Source organism: Aquila chrysaetos, chromosome 12, assembly GCF_900496995.4.
Source record: "Aquila chrysaetos chrysaetos chromosome 12, bAquChr1.4, whole genome shotgun sequence".
NCBI lineage: Eukaryota > Metazoa > Chordata > Aves > Accipitriformes > Accipitridae > Aquila > Aquila chrysaetos.
This window is the reverse complement of record NC_044015.1, coordinates 36505997-36529679: the sequence shown is the minus strand read 5'-3', so window position 1 is coordinate 36529679 and position 23683 is coordinate 36505997. Positions and strand designations below refer to the sequence as shown.

General features: G+C 43.1%; 1 protein-coding gene across 2 annotated transcripts in view; it reads left to right on the top strand.

Moving 5' to 3' along the window:
- LRP8 (LDL receptor related protein 8) overlaps positions 1-22421 on the top strand; it is a 198695-nt gene extending 176274 nt beyond the window's left edge. Inside the window, exons 6-19 of one of the 2 annotated variants that reach the window (XM_030032451.2) lie at positions 701-823; positions 1176-1298; positions 4190-4309; positions 4439-4564; positions 6466-6637; positions 9453-9680; positions 10264-10382; positions 11874-12013; positions 14510-14651; positions 15084-15236; positions 15880-16110; positions 18515-18583; positions 18807-18979; positions 20007-22421. In XM_030032451.2, the coding sequence (XP_029888311.1) occupies positions 701-823; positions 1176-1298; positions 4190-4309; positions 4439-4564; positions 6466-6637; positions 9453-9680; positions 10264-10382; positions 11874-12013; positions 14510-14651; positions 15084-15236; positions 15880-16110; positions 18515-18583; positions 18807-18979; positions 20007-20045 (1958 nt within the window). In that variant the 3' untranslated portion in view covers positions 20046-22421. The remainder of the gene's footprint in view (positions 1-700; positions 824-1175; positions 1299-4189; positions 4310-4438; positions 4565-6465; positions 6638-9452; positions 9681-10263; positions 10383-11873; positions 12014-14509; positions 14652-15083; positions 15237-15879; positions 16111-18514; positions 18584-18806; positions 18980-20006) is intronic. The other variant, XM_030032452.2, reaches the window with a different exon arrangement.
- Positions 22422-23683: the final 1262 nt, after the last annotated feature.

Here is a 23683-nt window from a genome sequence, read left to right as displayed (position 1 = left end):
ACCTGGCCTGACACTGGCAATGCTTTTGGCCTGTAACCCCAATAAACACCAAGCCATAGTGCAGTGGAGCTCTTCTGCCTTCCAGTGGTCTGTTAGCTCATGGGCATTTAGTAACCCAAATGATCATGTCTGCGTTGCTAGCTTTGTCCCTAGTGTGACCACATTGGCTTTGGAAGAGAGAGTCAATACATGTGTCTTGCCTATGCCCTTAGCCTGAACATGTTTTGAAATACATCTTAAATGTAATTTTTTCTGAAGGAAGGCGAGTTGAGAAGGAGTTGCCTTTGCCTACCCAGTGCCACTCTGTACTGCTAGCTGGAAAGCAGCCTGGCCTCTTGCATAGACTGAAGACCCCGGAGGGGCTCCACTGCCGATAGTTTTGCTGCCTGCTTGCTTTCTTGTGTCTCACCCAAGAAGCTTCACTGCCTGCACTGATTCTATTTTGACTAGATCTGCTCGTACGGGCCTTGGGGCTCTTTTCCCAAGGACGTAGAGGTGATCTGGCATGGCAGAGGGGCACAGGAGGACAGTGGCTGAGGCAGCTGCTGTCTCTGTTCCTTTGGTAGAAGCAGCCGATGCTCTGTGACATTTGCTAACAGAGGGTGCAAAACTCCAGCAGTGTCAGAGATACATGACTAAAAGGTCCCCCACAAAATACTCAAGTTCTGTGCGGCTAATGCTTGAATGTGTTGTCTTAAAGCTCTGGTGACCTGCCGGCCAGATGAATTCCAGTGTGGCGATGGGACCTGTATCCACGGAGCAAAGCAGTGTGACAAGGTGCACGACTGTCCTGACAACAGTGACGAGGCAGGCTGCGTCCAAGGTAGGTACGGGCAGCTCTGCACTCCTTATGCTCCATGGTGTAAGCCTGCGAGAGCTGCGTGGCTATTGGAAAGGGAAGAGGCCTGTGCTGCTCCTCTGGGTCGTGGCAGGCTGCTTCCTGTAGAGAGTTTTAAGCCGTTCTGGCAGTGGGGTTGCTTGGGAGAGATGATTGTGCTGACCAGGCAGACTGCATGACTTGAAAAGTTCCTTGCATGATACTCAGGCTTAATGTTCATTTGCTTAATCCCATCCTACTTCTGCTAATGACACCCTCTTGAAGCTTTATATCAGGCTTTATGTTGTCAGGAGCCTCGTCTAACTTAGTTGCTTTCCTCTCTTGCCCGACATGACAGAGTCAGCATGTGAAAGTCCCAGCAAGTTTCAGTGTAAGAGTGGAGAGTGCATTGACGGAGGCAAAGTGTGCGATTCACATAGAGACTGCAGGGACTGGTCTGACGAGCCTGTGAAAGAATGTGGTACAGTACTTGCCTTCTACGTGTTGCTCCTGTTGTAACTGCTTCCCCTCTCCTCCATCTGGCGCTCACAGCTTTGAGTGTAACCACATGTAGCTGCTAATGCTATTTCTCACTCTGCTCCTCTTTCCTTGCCTTTATTCTCTCATCACCCTTCGTATGAATATAATTAGTAGCCTAGTCTGATCATCTGTAAGTTTGAACTGTGCCCTTCTCAGCTCAGCATTTATTCTTGGAGGGATGTACGAACTGAGCACGGGACTCGGAACCAGGAATTCCCCCTCTCCCCAGATACTAGTGTCCTCCACAGCACAGACCAGTTTATTTAGCCTCACTGCCTAAATTATCTTTGAATTGTAAGATGATGATACAATCATAAAAATTTAGCATTGGGAACATGCTTTGAAGGTGCAGCAATCACTGAGAGATTACTTCAGCCATTTCTGGGTTTTACATCTTGTTGCTGCTTCCCTTAGAAATGACAGCAGGTTGCTGCTGTCTCACTAGCTCTGGGCTAGTGAGAATGCACAAGCCACGAGAGCCAGGTCTGCATCGGGGCTGTCAGAGTCAGCAGAACGGGAAGCCCCGGCCAGAGAGCTGTGCCACTCTCCCTAGGGCAGCCAGTCTCTCACCTTTCCCAGCAGGCATTGTGGGCACCAGCCCCAATCTGGAGCATTAGTCAAACACGTTTGGTTTTTTTCCCAAGTGCAGAAATGTTTCAGACAGGCATCCCTTTCCGTGACATTGTGGAGCACTAGCAGCGTGGAGCTCAGTGCCTGCCTCTTAAATAACTCTCATTCAGGAAGAACTGTCAGTCTCTCCTCTGTATCAGACAAGAATTGTGTGTGCGTGCCTAGTGAGGATGCTCTTACCTTGTACTTTCCGTATGCCCGTGCTTTATTCCACACTAATCCACATCTCCCTGTCTTTCTGAGTGGCTGTTGCAATTTGTCTGTCTGTGGAGGTCTCCCAACAAATCTGGCAGCCCAGTTTGTCTTAGGAGACTGGGCAGTGGCACGGCACAGCTGGGCTTGGTGCTCAACTTTATGGAGGTGCCATGGCTGACTTGGTGCAGTCCCAGGCTAGCAGTGAAGTGTCATTTGAGTTAGGAAGCTGAGCAGAGAATAGCCCCCAAGGGAAACATGTTTCTTTAAGAGTGCAGAATGATGTGGATTGCTGTGAATGTAATGCCCACACACAAGTAATCCATGCAGAAGGCAGGAGGTGCAGGACATACTCCTCATCTTGGTGTGTCTGTCTAGCTGTGTGCTAGACAATGCAGTGCCCTCCGAGATTCCCCAAAAAAGCACAGCAGAAGAGAGAACATCATTTGTCTTTTAGGCAGGCAGTGAATATACTGCTGAAGTTTGGGTAATGGGCAGCAGCTGCCCAGCAGAAAGAGAACAGGCTAATGTCTCTGCCTGGCTCCTCCTCAGCTCCTACTGAGAAGTGCAGCCAGTGAACTAGCACTTGGTTTACGGTGTCTAAATCCATTCCACAGAGCACCTCTGAAACCACGGGAATCATCTGAGTGAGGGTTTGCTTGTTAGTCGAAACAGCCTTTGTAGTATTTTGCAGAGAGCAGTTGTGCATGTTTATGACCTAATTTGCTAGAGGCCTACGTAAGTGTAGGAATAGTTGATATCCAGTAATAAACATCATTGAACAGTGACAACACACAATGTGACTCTGTGGACACCTTCTTGGAGCCTAGTGAACTTCCTCTATTAATAATGTATTGATATCTATATGTGCGTGTGTCTTTGATAGGAAGGTGAAAGCATCCCAGAGCTGAGATGGGGTTCCTTCTGGCATGGTATCTTCCTAGTCTTACTGACTTAATTGGCTTGTGGTTGTTTTCATTTTCTTCCAAGAGCACTGGTTTAATGGCTCTGCTGTACTGCTCACCTGCAGTGTGCAAGGAAGCAAGAAGTAGAAGATAAATGAAAAATTTGCCTTTAAATTGCATTATAGATTGAAGCAAATCAGTTTTGCTTGTTCTAGTGAGCCCACTATCCCTGAAATCCCACAGCTTCTGTTCAGCAGTCTTACTTAGGGAGAGGACTTTCTCTTCACCTTGTGTAGGTTAATTACAACAACAAGAAATGTTGTTTCTGACAGGAAACCAGCTTTCCTCAACCTCTCATTCAGTTCTAGTTACAAGGATCCATTTAGTCTGTTTTCCATTTCAGCACTTGAAAGCAGGATCAGAGAGGTGGCCTTGGATTAGACGGGGACTCGGGAGAGGATGGGGGCCGATGGGCTGATGCAGGCTGCCAGCAGAGACTGTTGTGTGGGACGTCCCTGTGGGAGGACTGTATCCCAGTGCTAATGGAGTATCTCTGCAGACTGCACTTTGGTATTTTCTGGAATTTTCACATAGATCGTTCCTTGGAGCGAGATGGGAAAATAGTACAGTATTTCAAAATAGCTGGCCCCTGGGAGATGAGACTCCCCCAGCATGAATTATTAAAGCTCAGAGACTGTTCAGAAAAGTCAACATGAACTCGTGCATGGGGAAGAAGGAGTCTCCTGGAGACAGCCCTTAGGTCCCTTGGAAGTTTCTCACATGTGGCAAAGCATGCTCAAAGCAGGAGCTCTCTGATGGGATGAGATGCAGAGATTCACATACACTGTATCCCCAGGGCTCCCTCTTCATTTAGCCACTAGCTTTCAGTCCAAATGATCCTACAGCGTTGGTTTGGAATAATAAAGAGCAAAAAAGTGATATGGTGGTGGCTTCCTATGTAAAGTCATTCATGCTCTATGGGGCCAGCTCCTGGCTACCGAAAGCTGATAGATATAGGGAAATTTCTGAGGATGTCTCTTAATTTTATTCAGTCTTACAACTAAAAGCCCTCCTTTGTCATAGATAATCTGTATATCCCTTCCAGGTATTAATGAATGCTCTATGAACAACGGTGGTTGCTCACACATATGCAAAGACTTGAAGATTGGTTATGAATGTGAATGCCCACCCGGATACAAGCTTCTGGATAAAAAAACGTGTGGAGGTAATTTACATGCAAACAGCAGTCCCTTGTGTTTCACCATAGAGAGACGTGATTATATTCACTTCAGCGTTGCTCCATCACAGATGGTTTGATTTCAAGTTATTGATGGGTTTCAAACACTCCTTTCAGACATAGATGAATGTGAGAATCCAGACGCTTGTAGCCAGATCTGCATTAATTACAAGGGGGACTACAAATGCGAGTGCTACGAGGGATATGAGATGGACACCCTATCCAAGAACTGCAAAGCTGTAGGTAAGACGATGCCACAGGCACTTAAACTCTGCTTGCTCAACATCACAACTCTGAAATGAAAACATCCTTGCAGGGCTGAGGCTGGGGGGACAGAAACAAAAGGAAGCTAGCAAAGCAAGCAAGCAAAGACGTTTCATATTGAGCAGCACAGAACTGCTGCAGTGATAGCAGATGCGTCTCTAGGCAAGAACTAGTGATCATGCAGATCAGAATATTTTAAGAGTGTACAGAGCAAGATTACAGTCACTAGTTGGCTGTTTGAAGCTGAAACTAGAAAAGAAAGTCTCTTGACAGGTGTTATTGAAAACAGTGCAGCAAAAACATTTAGTGGTAATAGTATTAAAAGGAAGAAAACATCCCAATTAAAGCACAGTAGGTTAGCCACCTCTCCATCCTTCCAGCCTCTTACACAAATACCAACATGAACAGCAGCAGTTTGCTCGACCTTATTGCAAAAATGAATGTTAATGTCAGAGGGATAGAATGTTGAATTGTGCAAGACTGAGCATTAGCCATGCTGTGGGTTTCTTTAATGGAAATAGTGGCTCTCTTGGGGAAAGGTGAGTTACCTGCAATGCAAAATTGCTTCTCTAGTGTTAACCTGCACATCAGTGTGGCCTCTTTCTTCCATAAGTGTGGCCACTTATGCACAGTGTCCTGCTGTCCTCATAGTCTGTTAGTCTCACACCTGCAGTGAGGTAGAACTGACCCAAATCCTGGAACGCTGATCTGCTTGTTGGTTAGAAAATTCTGTTGTGCCCAACAGCCTGTGCTGGGAGCCCTGCAGCATGACGTATTCCAGAGCTAGAACTTTGTCCCAGCTCTTCCCTTTCAGTATCATGTTCCTCAGTCCCCTTTTGTCCTTCACAGTGGAAGGACACTCTTTGCTAGGATCTTCTACAGGCCACTGTTGGAGACAAACCAGTCTAACCTGCTAAAGCTCGTTCTGAGACTCCCATCCTGTCCCTACCTCAAACAGGGAGGCACAAAAAGAGCGAACTAAAGCTTTAGCTTTTTGACTTGCAGCTTATTTTAGTGACACTTAAGAACACAGAGAATCACATGCTCTGCTACTTGCAGAGGGCAAGGATGTGTACCTCCTGGTCTGAGCCTAGAGACGTAGGTGTCTGCCTCCTACGGTAGGAAACTGGCCTCCATGCGTGTTTATAACCTTGGAGGCTAAGGTGCTGGCTGTGGTCTTCTAAGCAAAATAACTGCTGGGTTTCTATGTGTCCTGCTCTCCTGTCTTTTGGAAAATTCAGGTCAACTTTACGCTTCTTGAGAGGCTGTGGCCTGGGCTGGCCTGAGATCACTACTGCAGTAGCAATATCACCAGCACCCAGGCTGCAAGCTCTGGCCCCACAAAAAAAGAGATGTGAACTGCCAGAGCCCAAGTGTCTGGGTGGACTGTGTGAGTTCTGCATGTACATGACAGTCTAAAATTCCTCCCTGGCAACTAGTCCTGGCTTTGCTGGATTCAATGTGGCTCTATCATGCCTCAAGTCTGGCTGCCTCCCTTCCCTCCAGCCAGCCCAGAGGGCTGTCTCTTCCTTGTCCTGGCTATGAGTCACCAAAATCTAGCCCATGTAGTTTTTATCTAAAATGTAGAATTGAAAGTGAGGACATTCCCCAGAGTTTTGCTTGTGGCTTAGCAGAATGGGCAGACCGAGAGCCAGTGTGCATCTAGTGACCACAGAGGTGCTGCGTTCCTCCACGTCTGCGTGTGATAGCTCTGTCTCTGGAAGCTGTTTACACTTGCTGCTGGTGTGGTATAAAGCTTCCTCACAAAGCAGTAAGTATCAGTGACTGGTAGTTCTGTTGTTGTTGTCTGAGAAATGAAAGCTAAATCCAGCTCTTGGGTCAGCTGCTAAAATGATAAATGCACTGATTTTCTGTGGTAGGGAAGAGCCCATACCTGATCTTCACCAATCGCCATGAGGTCCGTAAGATAGACCTGGTGAAAAGGGATTACTCTCGCATCATCCCCATGCTGAAGAATGTCGTGGCACTGGACGTGGAGGTGTCAACAAACAGAATATATTGGTGTGATTTGTTCTATCGAAAAATCTACAGGTAAGGGGCAAGAGAAGATATGTGTTCTGGTACCTTTGGAAAGCTATGGTTCAATCTGTACCCCTTAAGGACAATCTGCAGAGAACTATGCAGGGTATAGTGAACCTGAGGGCTTTTCTTCCCTTACTGGATTATCTGTTGTGGCCCAGACTTTGTAAGCTTTTTTAGGAATTGATAAAGAAATCAAGGGCTCGTGCAGTTATCTGGTTTGATACTACAGGAAGGCTTTTTGTCAATAATAGATCCCGCTGCATTTGTGCAATTACACCTAGACTCTTGTTTACTGCATCATAATGCTAAGCGATGCTGCACGAGACTGCTGCTGTGCTGTGTGCTTGCTGTACGTGAAACCACAAAGGACCTACCATCTGAAAGCACAAAGGCAGCAAATGGTGGGAGCAAGGAGGTAGCAACACAGATACTAGCTGCCCACTGTAGTCTCTGGTAGACTGGATTTAAATTCACAGCACTTGACCACAGTACGCATTCGGTAATTCTCATTCTCTCTCCTCCTTCAGTTGTTTTTATGGCATCCATCACAGCATTATGTACTAGGGCTTGTGAGTGTGCCTAGTCGAAAATGCATTTAATTTATGCGCTGAAAATCCCCCAAGTATATTCTGATTTGCATAGCTATTGCACCCTATTGCAGCTTCTACAGTGATTTGTTCTGGATTTTAGCTAATGATCAGGCAAAGGTTGGTTGGTTTTGGTGTGTGGGAGCCAAGCCAGGGTTTCTGCAGGCTGTGGTAGCTCCCATGCCATTGGCAGGGAAATTTGCCCAGGCTGTGCTGAGTATTAAGCACTGAAGTAACCAGGCAGGTATGCTGAGCAGGCCTGTGGGGCTCTGAAAATGGGGAGATGGTTCAGAAGCAAGCTGGCTGCTTTCACTGTGTCTGATTCTGTAGGCACAAGCAAGGGTGGGTAAGGGCTTCGTATTCACACCCAGAGAATTATTCAAGACACACTGCTGCTTCTGCAGCGCTCTGACAGTGCATGTCCTGGGGCACTGGGGGCCACTGAACAACGTTCATACCCTGAACATGGCTATACCAAGCCTTTTTCCAAACAGCAGAATGTTTCTCTTTCTTACTCCTGCTTGCATAAGTTTCATTCTAAGTCCCACCTTTTCTGCAGAGCAAGCTGTGCAATTATAACTTCTTAACAATTAATGTTCCTGTTTAAGATACTGCTACTATCACTAATATCAAACACTTCTAAACAAAAGGCCACCATGTCCTTTCAGCAGAGAGCAGGACTCCACCTGCAGGAGTCCTCTGGGGAAAAGCAGTCTATAGTTGAGAGGCTATCGCAAGGTGGAAACTATGGTACGAGAGGTATTTGCTGGCAAGAGATCCCATCTTTCTTAATGCTTACCTCACTTGCCCTTCCAGATCCTCTCCTATCGAGGTGATGTCCCCTTTGGGGTGTCAGAAGATCTTGTACACTATTTAGTTACTGGGACAATTGAAATGTCACCTGTATTTCAGCCCTCCCATTCTGAAAGCTGCAGGAGCCTCTCTTGGCTTCCCCACCAGTGCAGCGAGTCACATTGAGGGTACAATGCAGCAGCTCACCGCAGTGGTGGACGGGAAGTATTGAACATGACTGTTTCATTGGGGACGAATTAATTCACCTGGAGTCGTGTGGTTAGAACATGTAGTGCTTGTCAGACAGAAACGGCAGAGTCTTGGGAACATTGTCAGATGCCCTGCAGAACCTCGATGATACCATTCATTTGGTGTTGGGTCAGAGAGACACCAAAACCATTCCTTGTAGTGAAGATGCAGTGGTGTGCAGGCTGACTCTGCATAGCCATTCCAGCCTGGGCCGCAGACCATAAAACAGTGTCAAGTATTCCTGGTTTTAGACATTTGTTTCCAAGTCTCTAATCTGATACTTGAGAGCTCAGCTCCTGTATGACTTATCTTCTCGTTCTATGACCAAAGGCAGGATGGCCAGTGAACAGGAGATTGAAACCATCCTGCAGTTTCAAATGGTCGGGGAGCGGGGCGGAAACTTTTTGCTGTTTTGTAACTTAAAATTTTAAGATGTACCAAGTTATTCTAAGAGCCAGACCAAGCTCTTAGAAACACTGATGCAAACTCAGAATAACTCCATTTCAGTTCACTCAGTGCAATTGATATTGGTGCAGGGGCAACAGAGCAGAATCAGCCTGTGTGCTTGCAGGAGCAATGTTGAGTTACTTATGAAACATCCATGTGGAGTTTGCTGCCTTTCATTAGTGTTTTGAAAGATTTCGAGGCTGCCACTGATGTTTAGTGAACATTTTCTTTGTATCTAACGAGATCACTTGCTAAATTAGTACAGCTCCATGAATTCCTGTGATGAATCATAATTAGTTACACAGGTCCTAACTCTGCAATACAGTTAAGCATGTTTATTTGCATGCTAAGTTCAACTCTGCTCAGCAGAGCACTGGAGATTGTATTTCCAATGTCCGTATATCCCATGAATGGATGCTATTGAAGTTGACATGCCTGAAGTAAAATGTTTTGCTGAATCGTGCAGTTATAGCAGGAAGCAGGTAGAAAAATAAAATGACAGTTCCCTGTTCTGGAAATGCTTGCCATCCAGATATAGGGAAATAAGAAGGAGTTGTAGGAGAAAGCAGAAGGTTGCACCATGCAGCCATAAGGGTTTCTATGTCGATCGTGCTGCCACGTGTACTTTCTTTCCGTGGGGTTGCAGTGGTGCTACGTGGCCTTCAGCTGTCGGAGGTCCAACCCCACGCACACGTGCACGGCCCTCTCTATGCTGTGTGTCAGTCCAGTGATGAGTCCTGTCTTTGCAGTGCCTACATAGACAAAGCAAGTGACACAGCTGAGCAGGTGATTTTGATAGACAGCCAGCTGAACTCTCCTGAAGGACTGGCAATAGACTGGGTTCATAAGAATATCTACTGGACGGATTCTGGAAACAAGACCATCTCAGTGGCCACTGCAGATGGAAGCAGGAGGAGGACACTTTTCAACAGTGACCTCAGTGAGCCAAGAGCCATTGCTGTTGATCCCACACGGAGGTAGGTGTAAGGACCACAAGCACTCCCTTTGCCAACAGAGCGAAGTCTCTTTCTCTAGTCTTCTTTCTGCCTCTCTTACAAACTTGTGGATGGTTCTCATCAAGAGTTCAGATGCCCTTTAAGATAGATAGATCCACTGAACTTAAATGGGACTGCTGAGATGGTTCAACTAACTCTTCGCAAGGCCACTGCTGTTAAAGAAAGTTCTGAAAATAATGGTCAGGTCATGTGTTTGATGGGCTTGAGCTGGTCCAGACACATAGGTTGTGCTGGGAAATGAAGTAGTCTGTCTGCGGTGTATGGGCTGCTTGGATAAGTGAAGTCCTCATACCTAGCAGACACACCGGGAGATAGTTTGCGTGGGGTTACTATGGTGAGATTTTGCATTCTCGTGCAAGTCTTGCAGCAGAGGACCCTGTGGGACAGTATGTGGCTCCACTAGGTCCATTATCAGAATTAACTGAAGTGGCTGAGGGGCTTTGCTATAATAAGGAGAGAACAGGGCACCTCCTACTCCGACGAGCAGTGGAGATTTCTTACACTAGAGTCCAATTTACTGTTTTCTTGCATCTGCCTCTTTCAGGTTCATGTACTGGTCTGACTGGGGAGACAAAGCTAAGATCGAGAAAGCTGGCCTGAATGGCATGGGGCGGCAAGTGCTGGTGACTGACAACATTGAGTGGCCAAATGGCATCACACTTGGTAAGTGCCCAGGTTAGAGCTACAGCATCCACTGTGGCTGATGTAAATTTATTTTTATTGTTAAATAGGAAAACAAAACTCTAAACGCACAAAGGCACCTCACACACAAATCCTGGAAATACTTACTGCTCACCAACACGAGCGATTTTATTTCAGAGGAAGCATAGGCAGTAAGTCTTGCCACAGTTAGAACCTCATACTACAGGAGCTTTTAGGTTGCTTTTAGGTGTGCCTTAAGGCAAAGGGAAGTTTCGGGGGAGGATGCAGAGCTGCAACAACCCTTTGGAAGTCCAGGAAGCATCAGAGAGTCCTTGGTGCTAGTGTCTCTGGACTTGGACCTGTCTTGGAAGCAGTGTCAAGATACTTCATTGGACTGATTAATGCACGGTACGTCAACGAAAGAGACACAGCCTACAGAGCCTGTTCCCCATCGACATGCCTGCCTAGCTGCTCTGGGTGGGGGTGGAGAGATGGAACCCATCTTGGCCTGTATCCTGCTGGCACACAGACGGCTGTGGTCGTTCTTGCAGCCACACCAAGTTGCAGGAGTGGAAAGGAGGTTTCCTGCTCCCTCGGGGCAGCAGGGGACAGCCTCCTCTGGAGTTACAGCCGTATGTGTTGAACGCCATGCAGATGTGAAGTTCTCTGCTTGGTTTTATATTTGAAAATTCTGGCCATGACAAGGACGTAGGAGAAAATGCTGCTACCATTGCATAGGGCTGAAGTGCTACTGCTGTGAACAAATAATGTTATCCTTTAGTAATTAAGAAATTAATTAATGACTTGTTTAATTACAGAACTTGTTTTGTGTTGGCACTCATCCATTTGCATTCTGTTTAGTGAATCTCATCCAAAATGAGTGAATTTGCTCCAGGAAGAGAAATGCAGTGCTTAGCATTCTAAATAACATTGAATCCTTCCCTCCCACTCTTACCTGCACCCTCCCCAAAACCTGGCTGGCTGCGGTAGGAGTGTCCCCACCACCAACATTCCCCCAGCCTGCTGCACAAGAAGGGTTTCTGGACCCAGGATTCTTCTTCACTGAAAATGCGTAAATCGCACAGCTCCTTCAGAGAGGCGTTTCATTTTAATCACAGTTGTTGTTCTCCAGCAAGAGGCTAAGGACTGAATAGCCTTGAGATGGATGAAGCTTCTCACTCGGGCACTGATGGAGTGACTCTGGGAAGCCCAAACTGCTGCTGGCCTGCTCCTCCTGGTAACAAAAGAACCTCATTGTACAAAGCTGTCAGTCAGGCATTACACACTCACACACACACACACCAGAATGTTACTCCTTTTTAATCTTATTTATAGGGTCTTATCCCAGCATATCTGGGCACTGATTCAAAATCAGAACTAGTGTTAAAAAAAAAAAAAAGGCCCAATAATAAAGAGATTAGTCATGCTGCCAGCAGGAAAAACATGCTGGGAAAGAGAAAAAGAGTTGCAGGAGATGTGTGTAATTTTGCTTCATTGTGTTTCACTTCTCAGATTTGCTGAATCAGCGTCTCTACTGGGTAGACTCCAAATTGCATTCACTGTCCTGCATTGACTTCAATGGCAGCAACAGAAAAGTTCTGATCTCTTCTGTTGACGATCTGAGCCATCCTTTTGGCTTAGCAGTGTTTGAGGTAAGAGTCGAAAACGGATGCAGAACAGACTGGAGACTGCAAGAGGTCTCAGAGCTCTTCTTGATTAAAAGCTCTGCCTTTTGCATAGCACAGAAAGCTCAGCAAGGGTGTTCGCTGCTATAGAAACCGATTAACCTGGTGTGGGTGCAGCGGGGAAAATTGTTTTCTAAAGCCCTTAATCAGGAGCAATGCGTTGTCTCATGCTTTTCCTTAATGTAATATCAGTGCATCCGTGAGGCGTAGGTGGTGCCCACCATAATACCTCCCACAGAATTGGAACATGGGGAATGGCTTTTCCTTGATTTGAATTGAGCCAACTGTCCATACAAAGGCCAAAACTATTAGCAAGGGAAGGGAGAAGCCACTTACTGTGATCAGCAGGTGGGACAACCATTCACTCAGTGACACTGCAACATGGCTCTCGTCTTTTGAAAGTCAGACTTTGAGGGGAGCTGCGTGGGCTCAGAGCAGCCCCTGGGCCTGCAGTGGAACACTCTGCTGCTTGCAGCAGCTTTGTTTCACACCATTTTTGCATACCTGTGTTGCATTTTCTCGTGCCAGCAGAACCCTCAGGGGAGGATGGCCCCTTAAATTTTGCTGCATTGGCTAGTTGTTTCTGTTGTCCATCCCAGCATCTGCAGAAGTATCCTCAGAAATGTTTTCACCTCCCTCGGGAGTCGCAAGGCTTCAGCTGGGAGTATCTGTGCTGGCAAGGCACTGGCAGGGCTCCCCCTGCAGTCACTGTGCTCCAGTGCCTTGCTGAGGTTGGGGACTTAGCATTAAAAAGGTGTTTGTTCACCTAGTTGTGAAAGGGTCAGATAACTCTCTTTCAGGCTGAACTGCTCCAGTTACGAGACGCAAACCCTGCCACACATTAGAGAAACTCCCCTGTCCCCAAAATTACAGCTCTGATGCTACAAAGACATAAGCCTGTTTTCACAAAGACTTCCAACTCCTACTTAAGTATGTTCCATTGAAAAGCCAGTTAGTCTTGTAAATTCAGTATTCTTGTACCATTAGTGTCACACCGTAGCCTCACTAAAAGCAGTGCAGTAATTAATTAAATAGTACAGTGTGGACCCTCAAATGTCATCAGGGAAGAACTAAGACCTGCTGAGATGTGCAGAAATTACTACATAAATGGGCATCCGCATTTCTGCCATCAGTTTATACAGAGCTATCCAGTGGCAGGGCCCAGGGCTAACAGCTTCCTTGCAGTTTGTAACTCGTGCTTAAGATCTAAAGCATGTGTTCGAAACTGCGTTCCCCATCCTCTCTCAGGAGTACTCCAGGGGGATGGAAGACATAATTCAGATCCCTGCTTTGCCTGGGTGGAAGCAGCGAGACAATCCAGCTCTTCCGCTCTTCCTCCCCTGTTAGAGGATTGACAAGTATCACTAGCCTGGGGCACTGAAGTCTTTTCTCTTGTAGCTCAGCTCCTTTCTGAGATTATTTAAATGATTATGGGAACAAAAGCTTCAACTTTGGCACCTCACTCTAGGTAAGCTATAGCAGAGAAAGGTGTCTGGTTGGCTCCCTGTCAAGGTGTGTGTCAGCCTCTTTTCATTTCATTTAACTAGGTTGGCTTTTGACTCAGCAAAATGCTCTTCCTTAAAACCCTTATTCCTCCTGTCCAATGTGCGTGATATCTAGGCATCTAAGTTTGGGCACAGGTTTCCCCAAGACATTGCTGCTCTTCAGTTTTATCCTCATCAGTAGTGTTTGGCAGGATCTCTTGGGTTATTTAACCTCTGTACACCCTTCCTTATCTGAATGGCTGGTTAGAATAACAGACAACCCTTTTGCTTTTGATAATTTGCCCTTGTTCTCCAGCAATGTGGCTTTCCTTACTGAAATACATGTGTGTGTTAGCAGGCAGCAGCACACATAGCTGACCGAGCAACTAAATACTGTTTGATAACTGCAATTCCTGTGTACCTCCTTGACCAGTTATTTTGCATCTTCAATCATAGTATGACATGTAAAAGATATTAATAAAAAAGAGAAATAGATACTCATGTTCCAGGTGTGCTCTAGTCACTGGCCTCTTCATAGATACCCGTTTAATGCAGGTCTTATCTTTGGAAAGGAGAAAAAAAATCAGCCGAGAGAACCAAAGTTTCTACTACAGTCCTTTGGTTCTGCTCATGATTCACCCTGTCTTTTTAAAAAAAAAAAAAAAAAAAGTTCAGAAACAGAATGGATGCAACTCTTCTGTACTCAACCAAATTTCTGCTCCCTCATCTCAGTCTTGTAGCTACTCAAAATTACTAAGCACTTGATAAATACGTAGGATTGCTGTGCTTTTGAACATTAGAAATGACCAAAAAAAAAAAAAAAAAAAAAAAGGCAAAAAGCTGCAGATAGAAGTAGCACGAACAAAAAGGTGCCCCAAGGTAGGAACACAGTGCATTGACTTTGTGACTACTGGAGTATAATCCAACTTGAGTTGGATTTGAGCAGGGCCAGGTCAGAAATCCTGTGCATTTCCTGCAGGACAGAGTATTCTGGACTGACCTGGAGAATGAAGCAATCTTCAGCGCAAACAGGCTGAATGGCTTGGACATCTCCGTTTTGGCAGAAAATCTCAATAATCCTCATGACATCGTGGTATTTCATGAACTAAAGCAGCCCAAAGGTAAGACGTGTCCTCAGGGTATCACGGCCCTAAATCAGGTTTATTTGAGCTAGTAAATGAAATGCTTCCTGATGGTTCTTGATGAGAGAGAAGGCACAGGTAATAATGTGAAATCAATGCCTAATGTTTGAAGTTCCTGCATAATTAATTCAGCTGCATTTATTGAAAAGTCTGCAATTTGTTAATAGCTGCTTAATTAGCATCTTTGATAACAGTGAGTTACTGTCGTCACTGCGCTGCTTGCCATTCATTATATATTTGGGCAGGTTTTATAGTAGTGTGTTTCACTCCAAACTGTAAAGATGCTTCAGCAGCCCAATTAATTGAGGTAGGGAGTGGAAGGGAGTTTTCTTAGAGGACCTGATCCTTCTTTGCCAAGAACAAGAAATAAATAATTAGAAAAATAACTTGTCTTCTTCCATCCTTGAACAGCTCCAGATTCCTGTGAGCTCAGCCCCCAACCAAACGGAGGCTGTGAGTATTTGTGTCTTCCTGCACCTCAGATCTCTCCCCATTCTCCCAAGTATACGTGTGCCTGTCCTGACAATATGTGGCTGGGTCCTGACATGAAAAAATGCCACAAAGGTAAATACAATCACATCACTGTTTCGCTATTCCAACAAAATCATACTTACAGTAAATATATTTCCTGATGGTGGAACACACTAGCTTTTGTATTCCGCTACTTGCTGCCTTCTGAACACAGCATTGTGTGTCCTTTGTTGAAAGCACAACCAGAAAAAGATACAGCAGGAAGATGAAAAAAGGGATAAGGCCCAGCACTAAAAGTGTGAATGGTCAGTAAATCGTTAAAATTTGCCATGTTATTGCCTTATAGATAGTAGATCTGGATAGGCCACAGCCATTGCTGATAATATCCTGAAGAGATGAGTGGTTTTAATGTAGTTTTCCCTAACGTGCAAATAGTTCCTGGTACAAATTCAGTATCTTCTGAGGTACTGAAAAAACCCGCAAGTTTTTGAACTTCTTAATTACCTTCCACCCAGAGTGCTTTATTACTATTAATAAATTAAGTTTGACTTCAGGAAATAATTTCTGTAGCTTTAGGCAGAGAACTATCGATAGTCTAACTGCCTGGTAAATAGAACTGGAATTTGGTTTCTGCTTCTAATCCATAAACATAACAGTCCCCAGATTTATATCACCATTTGTGATTTGCTTTGTGTACTTACTTTAACCTAATTTCATTGTTGCTCTTGCTTTTCAGATCTTCCAACTACTTCAACTACTGTACTGGTTTCTACAACCGGAGCATCCCGTACTGCTGGTACCACCACCATCGCAACTGTACTTGGCAGCGCCAATACCACCACGGAAGTCGTCCCCAAAGCTGTATCAGAAGCGACGATTACCACCCCAAGTTTTCATTTACCTTCTACCACATCCATCCTGATAGATTCTGAGATGACCACTGGAAACAGCAATTTATCACAGCACTGTAAGAGAATGAGATTCCTCTTTTCTTTTTCTATATATACCATATCACAAACACTCATGCGCTGGTGGGAGACCTGACTTAACATCTGAGTTATAAACAGGTCAGATGCAGGCACATCCTGTTGCATAGTGGGAGACATCAGGTACTCTTTCCGCAGACATCTGTGTATGATTGCTGATGTGATTCTAGTCGCTCGGGCTGTTAAGGAACTTGTATCAGGTTTTCATCCAACACACATGAAACAGGCTCTAGAGATGATGCCCTGAGAGTTCATACTAGTCCTTGCCCTGTGCCTAATACTAGTTCATCCCAGCTTCAGTGCTGTTTGTAGTGCTGCATGCCGTAATATGGATGATTCTACAGGCGCTTCACCTATTTTAACTGTTTAATTATTGTGTGATCCAGCGCAAGTTGTGGGTGAAAAATGCCTCCTGTCCAGCTCTAGCCCTACTGGATGTTTGGAATTACAACAGCCCAAGACAAGCTGTATCTGTTTCGCATGGCTGTGCTTTGCATGTTAATGTGGCCTGATCCATGACATATGTTTGAAGTTTTGCAGTACATACCAGCAAAGTATCCCAATGGAGAGCACTAATTAGGCTCTCCTCAAGTTCACCCTGCATAATGAGTGAGTAATGAAACACCAACCTACCATCTCAGTGCTAAGGTAAAGCAGAAAATCTGAACTGCTTTTCCAAAAAAAAAAAAAAAAAAAATCATTCCAGTCCAGAGAGAAGACTTTACTCTTCAGGACTGTCATTCAAGACCTCAAACAGATCTACATTGCTTTAAAAACAGTAAAATACTCCCCCCCCCAAATGATTCACTGAGCAGAATGGGCAGTTTCCATTGCATCTGGAAACCAAAAAAACCCATCCCTGTTTGACTAGGGTGCCTAGTTGTAGGAATAGTGATACAGAGCACGCTGTACTGCATGTGGGAAAGCCAAATCCAATTTCTGAAATTCAGTCTTGTAAGTTCTTTTTGTGCAAATTTCTTTCAAATGCAATAATTAACTTTTTCATAAGCCATGGAAGCAAGGTGCTTTAATTGTCCACATTTGACATAGTCTGGCTTATTATTAAGTAACTATGTAATAGAACAACCTGCCACAGGGAAGTATTTAAAAGGATAAATTGCCTTTTAAGTTCCATGAATTGGTGTATCAAAAGACAAACTACAGTTAGTTCCTTCTCTCTCAGTTCCTGATATTTTAGCAAAAATAAATTTTCTGTGATGATCCCCTATTATAACAGCTTAGAGCAAACTTTTTTAAGTATATAACTTGAAATGCATATTGACTTTTTTTAAATTATTTTTCCCTATAATTGGTTTTTTTTTTCGCTTGTGTCATGGTTTAACCCCAGCCAGCAACTAAGCACCATGCAGCTGCTCACTCGCTCCCCCTGCTTCCCCCAGTGGGATGGGGGAGACAATCAGAAAGAAAAGTAAAACTCGTGGGTTGAGATAAGAACAGTTTAATAGAACAGAAAAGAAGAAACTAATAATAACAACAAAAACACTAATAAAATTACAATAGTAATAATAGAAGCATTGGAATTACAAGTGATGCACAATTCAATTACTCACCACCTGCCAACTGATGCCCTGGTAGTCCCTGAGTGGTGATCCCCTCCCCCCTTCCCCCCAGTTTATATACTGGGCATGACATCACATCGTATGGAATATCCCTTTGGCCAGTTTGGGTCAGGTGCCCTGGCTGTGTCCCCTCCCAACTTCTTGTGCCCCTCCAGCCTTCTCGCTGGCTGGGCAGGAGAAGCTGAAAAGTCCTTGACTTTAGACTAAACACTACTTAGCAACAACTGAAAACATCAGTGTTATCAACATTAGTCTCATACCAAACTCAAAAACAAAGCTGTGCAGATGGCTTTGAACTACATTCTTTTTCTGACAGCTCAATAAATCATTAATTGTGTCAGTACTAGAAACTGTTCTACTGTGGATTTGTAAGAGCACTATTCACCATCCCCTGATCCTGAGTTTTTCAAAACTGGCCTCTATTTTGTGCTTGAAAATTAGAGGCACAAGTACAGTCACTTACTCATTTTTGGTTAGAGCTTCTCTATCTGGTAACACTGTACCGAGCACTGCCCTTAACTGGCCACACTCTCCTGGTGTGTAGTTTGCAGTCCTGTGAGGGCAGTAGCACTTCCTGGCCAGGCTGTTCATCATTCCTAAGAAGAAACAACTCAGCCCAGACTTGTTTGTATATGCTTTTTATATTCTCTGTAATAATTTTATTACAAAACTTTTTGTAAACTCTTTGATTACAAAAGCTTTCTGATGGGCAGAACAATGTGGTTACTAACACAAAACATTCTTTAGATGTGGCTTTAAAACCAGCAAATGAGTTAAATGATGAGAATGACTTCTGTAATTACAGATGCAAATAATGACCAAGGCTTTGATTCAACTGTGACAGCAGCTGTTATTGGAATTGTCATTCCTGTCGGTAAGCTGATTTGATTTAACCTTTGAAGGAGATCATACCAAAATGCTAGTGTAAATACACTCTTCCGATTTTCAGGGTTGAGGGTGGGAAAGAGTACAGAAACTGTTGAAATGGGGGAAAAGTAGCCTGGCTTTGAGAAAATTGTACAAGGATGGATATCTACATGGGAACATCCCAGCAGATTCGTGCCTGGCTAACAGCCCTTTCCTTCCCCTTTCCTCAGTGGTCATTGGCTTGCTGTGCATGGGAGGATACCTCATCTGGAGAAACTGGAAACGGAAGAATACTAAAAGTATGAATTTTGATAATCCAGTGTATAGGAAGACAACGGAAGAGGAAGATGAAGACGAAATCCACATTGGGCGGACTGCCCAAATTGGACATGTCTACCCAGCAGTAAGTATCTGAGGAAACTGCTGACAGAGAAGATTGATTTTGTTGAGAGTTTAGATACAGAATTATCTCCAGCCGATTAATGTTGGTTATTTGCCATATAGTGACAAAACCCAGAACTTCTTTAATAATCATTGAATGGGCAGAAGCCTAAACTTCTAGGCAGCTCATGCAGTTGTCTTAGAATATAGTTGTCTATGTAATAAGATATTCTGCTCAAATGAAGAGTAATTGTCCTAATCAATATACCTAGTAAACTAGCAAGTGTAAAGCTAGCTACCTCAAGAGCTCAACATGTGACAGCTGATTAATTATCCTCTACTGGATTCCATTATATCTGTGCTTAGACCACTACCAAGTGTCTAAACTATCTTAAGGATAACTTGAGTTTCTCTACAAACTAGGGAGAATATCTTCTCTGTACTATAACAGTGTAAAGAAGAGTCAGATTCATCACAAGGAGGAGTGAGTGAGGCTCTGTAAGACTTTAAGGAAATTTGCCTTGGCAAGATTAAGCTTTACAAAAGGCACTCATTTTGATAACAAGTTCTGTGTATGCAGAAGAGAGAGAACCTGTTCTGCATGGCTGTTTGTCTGTAAAGGAGCCTCCTTCAAAGCAGCAGCCCTGGCACAATGAAGCAGTGGCAGTTTTAACTGCATTGTATTTTTAGAAGAGAGCATATAAAGATCTGTAAGTAATGAGTGAAGGCAATACAGCTTCTATAGGCAGGCAAGCACATAGGTAATGCCCTATATTATCTAAAGATCCTGCTAAAGATCACACCAGAGAAGGTGTCATCCCTTACAAGGAACTTTATCCAACACACAAGTGAAGTAAACTTTCCAACACCTCTTTAGTAACACTTGAGCGAGCACCCCCATTTGGGGGAAAAAAATCAGTACATAAAATAGATTTGTCACCAATACACTAGGGACAACAATGAGATTTTCAACAAGAAATACAAGTTAGCAACAGTATCACAAGTCACAAATTTTCTCAAGTATGGGGTTTGTTTTTTTTCTATCACAGCGTGTAGCATTAAGCTTAGAAGATGACGGGTTGCCATGAGGATGAAGTTGCTGCTCCAAACAACACACTGAACAAATTTGCTTTGGATCACAGAACCTGCTTCTTCTCGATCGTTATTTATGTTGCAGAAGGGTAACCACAAAGTTATAATGAACTGCAAACATCCAAAGGATGTGAGAGTTTTGTATGTATAATCTTTTATACACATTTTAACTTGTTGCACTACCCATTTGTGATAGTGAATAAGCGACAGCTGAGCTACTAACTCAATGTACATAACCAGCCAGGCTGAAGGTTCAGTAGCTATTGCTTTATTTTAAGACTATATTTATAGATATTTTGTAAATATGTTGAATATGCTTTGTGGCTATCCATCAACATAAGTAAAACAAATTCTGTACAGGCAGTTTAGAAATATTTATTAACAAAATCTGGATTATAAGATCTGTTCTGTAAATATAGTAGAGGGGTGAGAGTATTTATTTTTTGTATGTTTGGCTTGCTGTGCATAGATTATCTGTGTATATATCTATCTAGTCTAGATAGATATATAGGCATATAAATATATACATATATATAAAAATATATACATATATTTTAAAACTACTAGCCTACATTTATGAAAATTAGGGCTAACTGAATTTTTACAGGATGTTTGAGAAGTTTGCTTTGAAATCTAAAGACACTAAGTGAGAAAGAGCTGTTGGGTAAGATAGCTGACAAATGAAGCACTCCCTTAACAAACAGCGCTCCTGTTTTCCGAACTGGCTCGTAAGGGTTGCTTTTAAATTTTCTAGTCTGTCCAGAAAGATTCATCTGCAGTGCTTTTAACTGAAGAGCTATCGCTTACAGCATTTCAGTCAGGAGAAACTCCTACAGCGCCCAGTTTTTTTGTGTTGTATTGTTGCTTTTTACAGCTTGGTACAAATTTGATTTAGGTTTTTTGTTTGTTTCTAAATGTAAATCTAAATGCTTTTCCTCACTGGGAATCTTGCACCTCTCAAGTTAGCTTAGAATTAGTAGAAACAAAGATTTAGCCACATATTTCCATATACCCAAAGTGAGCACTCTCACCTAGCTCATCAGGAAAAAAAAAAAAAAACAGCACAATAACAAAAGTTAATTCCTTCCCTCCTTGCCCTTTTGCCCTACTGATACTGATTAAGAGTCCAAATTAGGGGATGCTGTGGGGCAGTGTCTTAATTCAGCATGTGTAGAATTCTTTTAAGTGCAGCAATTATCTTCCAAATTACTGCCAGTGGAACAACCTGTACCATGGTAGATCTCCCATACCACAGAGCACTAGGCAAGGAGGTTAAAAATTCACAGCCTTATCGATACTTTTGGCTGGGTCATCCTGCACCTTGCAGAAAGAACAGTGGGTTTTCTCATCATCTCATTCTAGAAGTTTCCCAGGGAATTCTATGGGAAGTGAATAGACTTACCTAGCACCTCCCTGAACTGTACCAAAACCTAGAGAAATCTTCCTCATTTTCTCCGTCAGTCCAAGCTTTTGTATTCAAGTGAGTAGAAGAAACTCAGCCTGAATAGGTTTGGGGCTTTTTTTTTTTTTTTCCCTTTCTTCCTTTTGTGTTTGTTTTTCTTTCTTTTAGAATAAATTCACAGTGTAATATGAGCTGGAAGTTGATTCTTGACTAAGAAAAGGAAGAAAGTGTCTGAAGACCTAGTATGCATTACAAACGTAATACATACTCTCAAAATATTTCATGGCCTGCATAGACAATATATAAATAATGAAGCATCCTTCTATTTACATTCTAGATTTTAAGGCAGTAAAAAAAATGATTGAGAGATCCAATTATTGTTTTAAGGTATGAAGCTCTGTTTGTACAAATCCATGCACTGTGTGCATGAAGAAAAAAAAAAACTGAGAAGGCTGTATGTGGCAACACTGTAACTAACAGACAAATGTAAATATATTTGAAAGTTCTACAGTTTTGATACTTTTTTAAGAACACATACACACAAACAAACCTGTACAAACCATGTATAAAAGGCTGCAGTTTTTTTTCAAACCATTGTAAATGAACTCAATGTGCAGTGCTGATTTCAACCTTTACAGATTTATAACTACTGAGAAGTCAGACACCAAATTTGTTTTTTAAGAAATTAATTATTTTAAATAATGGTTCACATTGTTAGGATGATGTTTAACATAGTAATCATTTCTGATCTCTGTCTTGTCATATTGAAGTTCTGTTAGAGTAAGTTCTTGCTTGGTGCCTTTTGTGTTTCAGTTTTTACGTTGCAGACAAAAGGACCGGGGTGGGGGAGGGAACTGCTCTGTGTAACACTTGCTGTACTTACATCAATAAGGATTACTGAAAACCAAATGAACACATTTGTAAAACAGTGCACTGTTTCTATAGAAAGATTAAATTTTTTTATCTGGGACTACTGAACTAATTACTTTATAGTGCCTAAAATACTGTCCTTGAGCTGGGACTATATCATATTTTGGTCTGACTTTTTCTTAACTCTTAATTGTACAAACCCAGAGCGGGACTTGGGAACGCTATTGTATAATTCAGCTGTTCAGCTGCAGCTTTGCAATAGTAACACTGAAAACAGTTCATATTCTACATGTAAATGAACAGACCATTTTGTTCTGAATTGTCTTCCTCTGCCACTTTGGTTTTGGTCCTCTTCCAGTCACATAGAAAACAGTACCTGGTTCATTATTTCCTTGAGCTGAACAATTATATCACTGATGTAACTAAAATAAGCAAGTAAAACTTCCAGTGGTACAAGTACACTGGTCCTTACCCATTGGAGAAAATGCCATCTCAGAAGTGAATGGTGCATACAACAAAACTGGTGTAGTTTTTAACCCAAACTATTACATGTTAGAGTATTCAATGACTAGTTGCAAACTACTCAACTTCTTCGCACAGCTTTTGGTAAAAGCATATCTACAGAAGCTGAAAAACTTGGTACAGCCAAATATGCGCTCTTTTGCAATTCTGAAAAAAAGACAAATATGCTATTCTTGGAATCACAACAGGCAGTCTTAACTGTTTTTTGTTGTTTGTGTGTTTTAAAAACATACAATCAATCTCTTCTATGGAAACAAAGCTGAAATGAGATCCACTGTACTAGAAGTAAAATGATAGCTTTAGTTGGAGACACAAGTGAGTCAGAACTAAACGTGCAGCTAGCTTGCTCGCTCTTCCCCTTCTCTTGTAAAAATGAAATCCTAGGTAAGAAACAAGGATACTATGAACAAGGAGGGATGACTGGAAGCATTTTCCAAAATGGATGGGCGGTTGCGGTCCTGTATGAACTTACGTATGATATTTCCCTGCGCAGAGAGAAACTTGAGCAGGCAGTCAAATGTTTGAAAGGCTTTTCTCCTTTTAGGTATCGCTGTATGTCCCATTTGGTCTGTCTTTGTGGGAAATCTACTGCATAACTTAACTTAAAATTCAAGTTATCAGCCAGGGGAATAAAGTAGCCATGAACACTAATGTCCATTGATATGTACCTCTTGAAAACCGAGACAACCCAAACTGTGTGTCAAATGACCACTCATTTTCCTACCCCAGGTAATTTGCAGGAGATACTCAAAGAAGCATTAGAAATCAGAGCCCTGAAGACAATACAACCTTTCACTGTCACATGTTGTCATAAAGACTTTTGAAGCAGAGGATTATTGA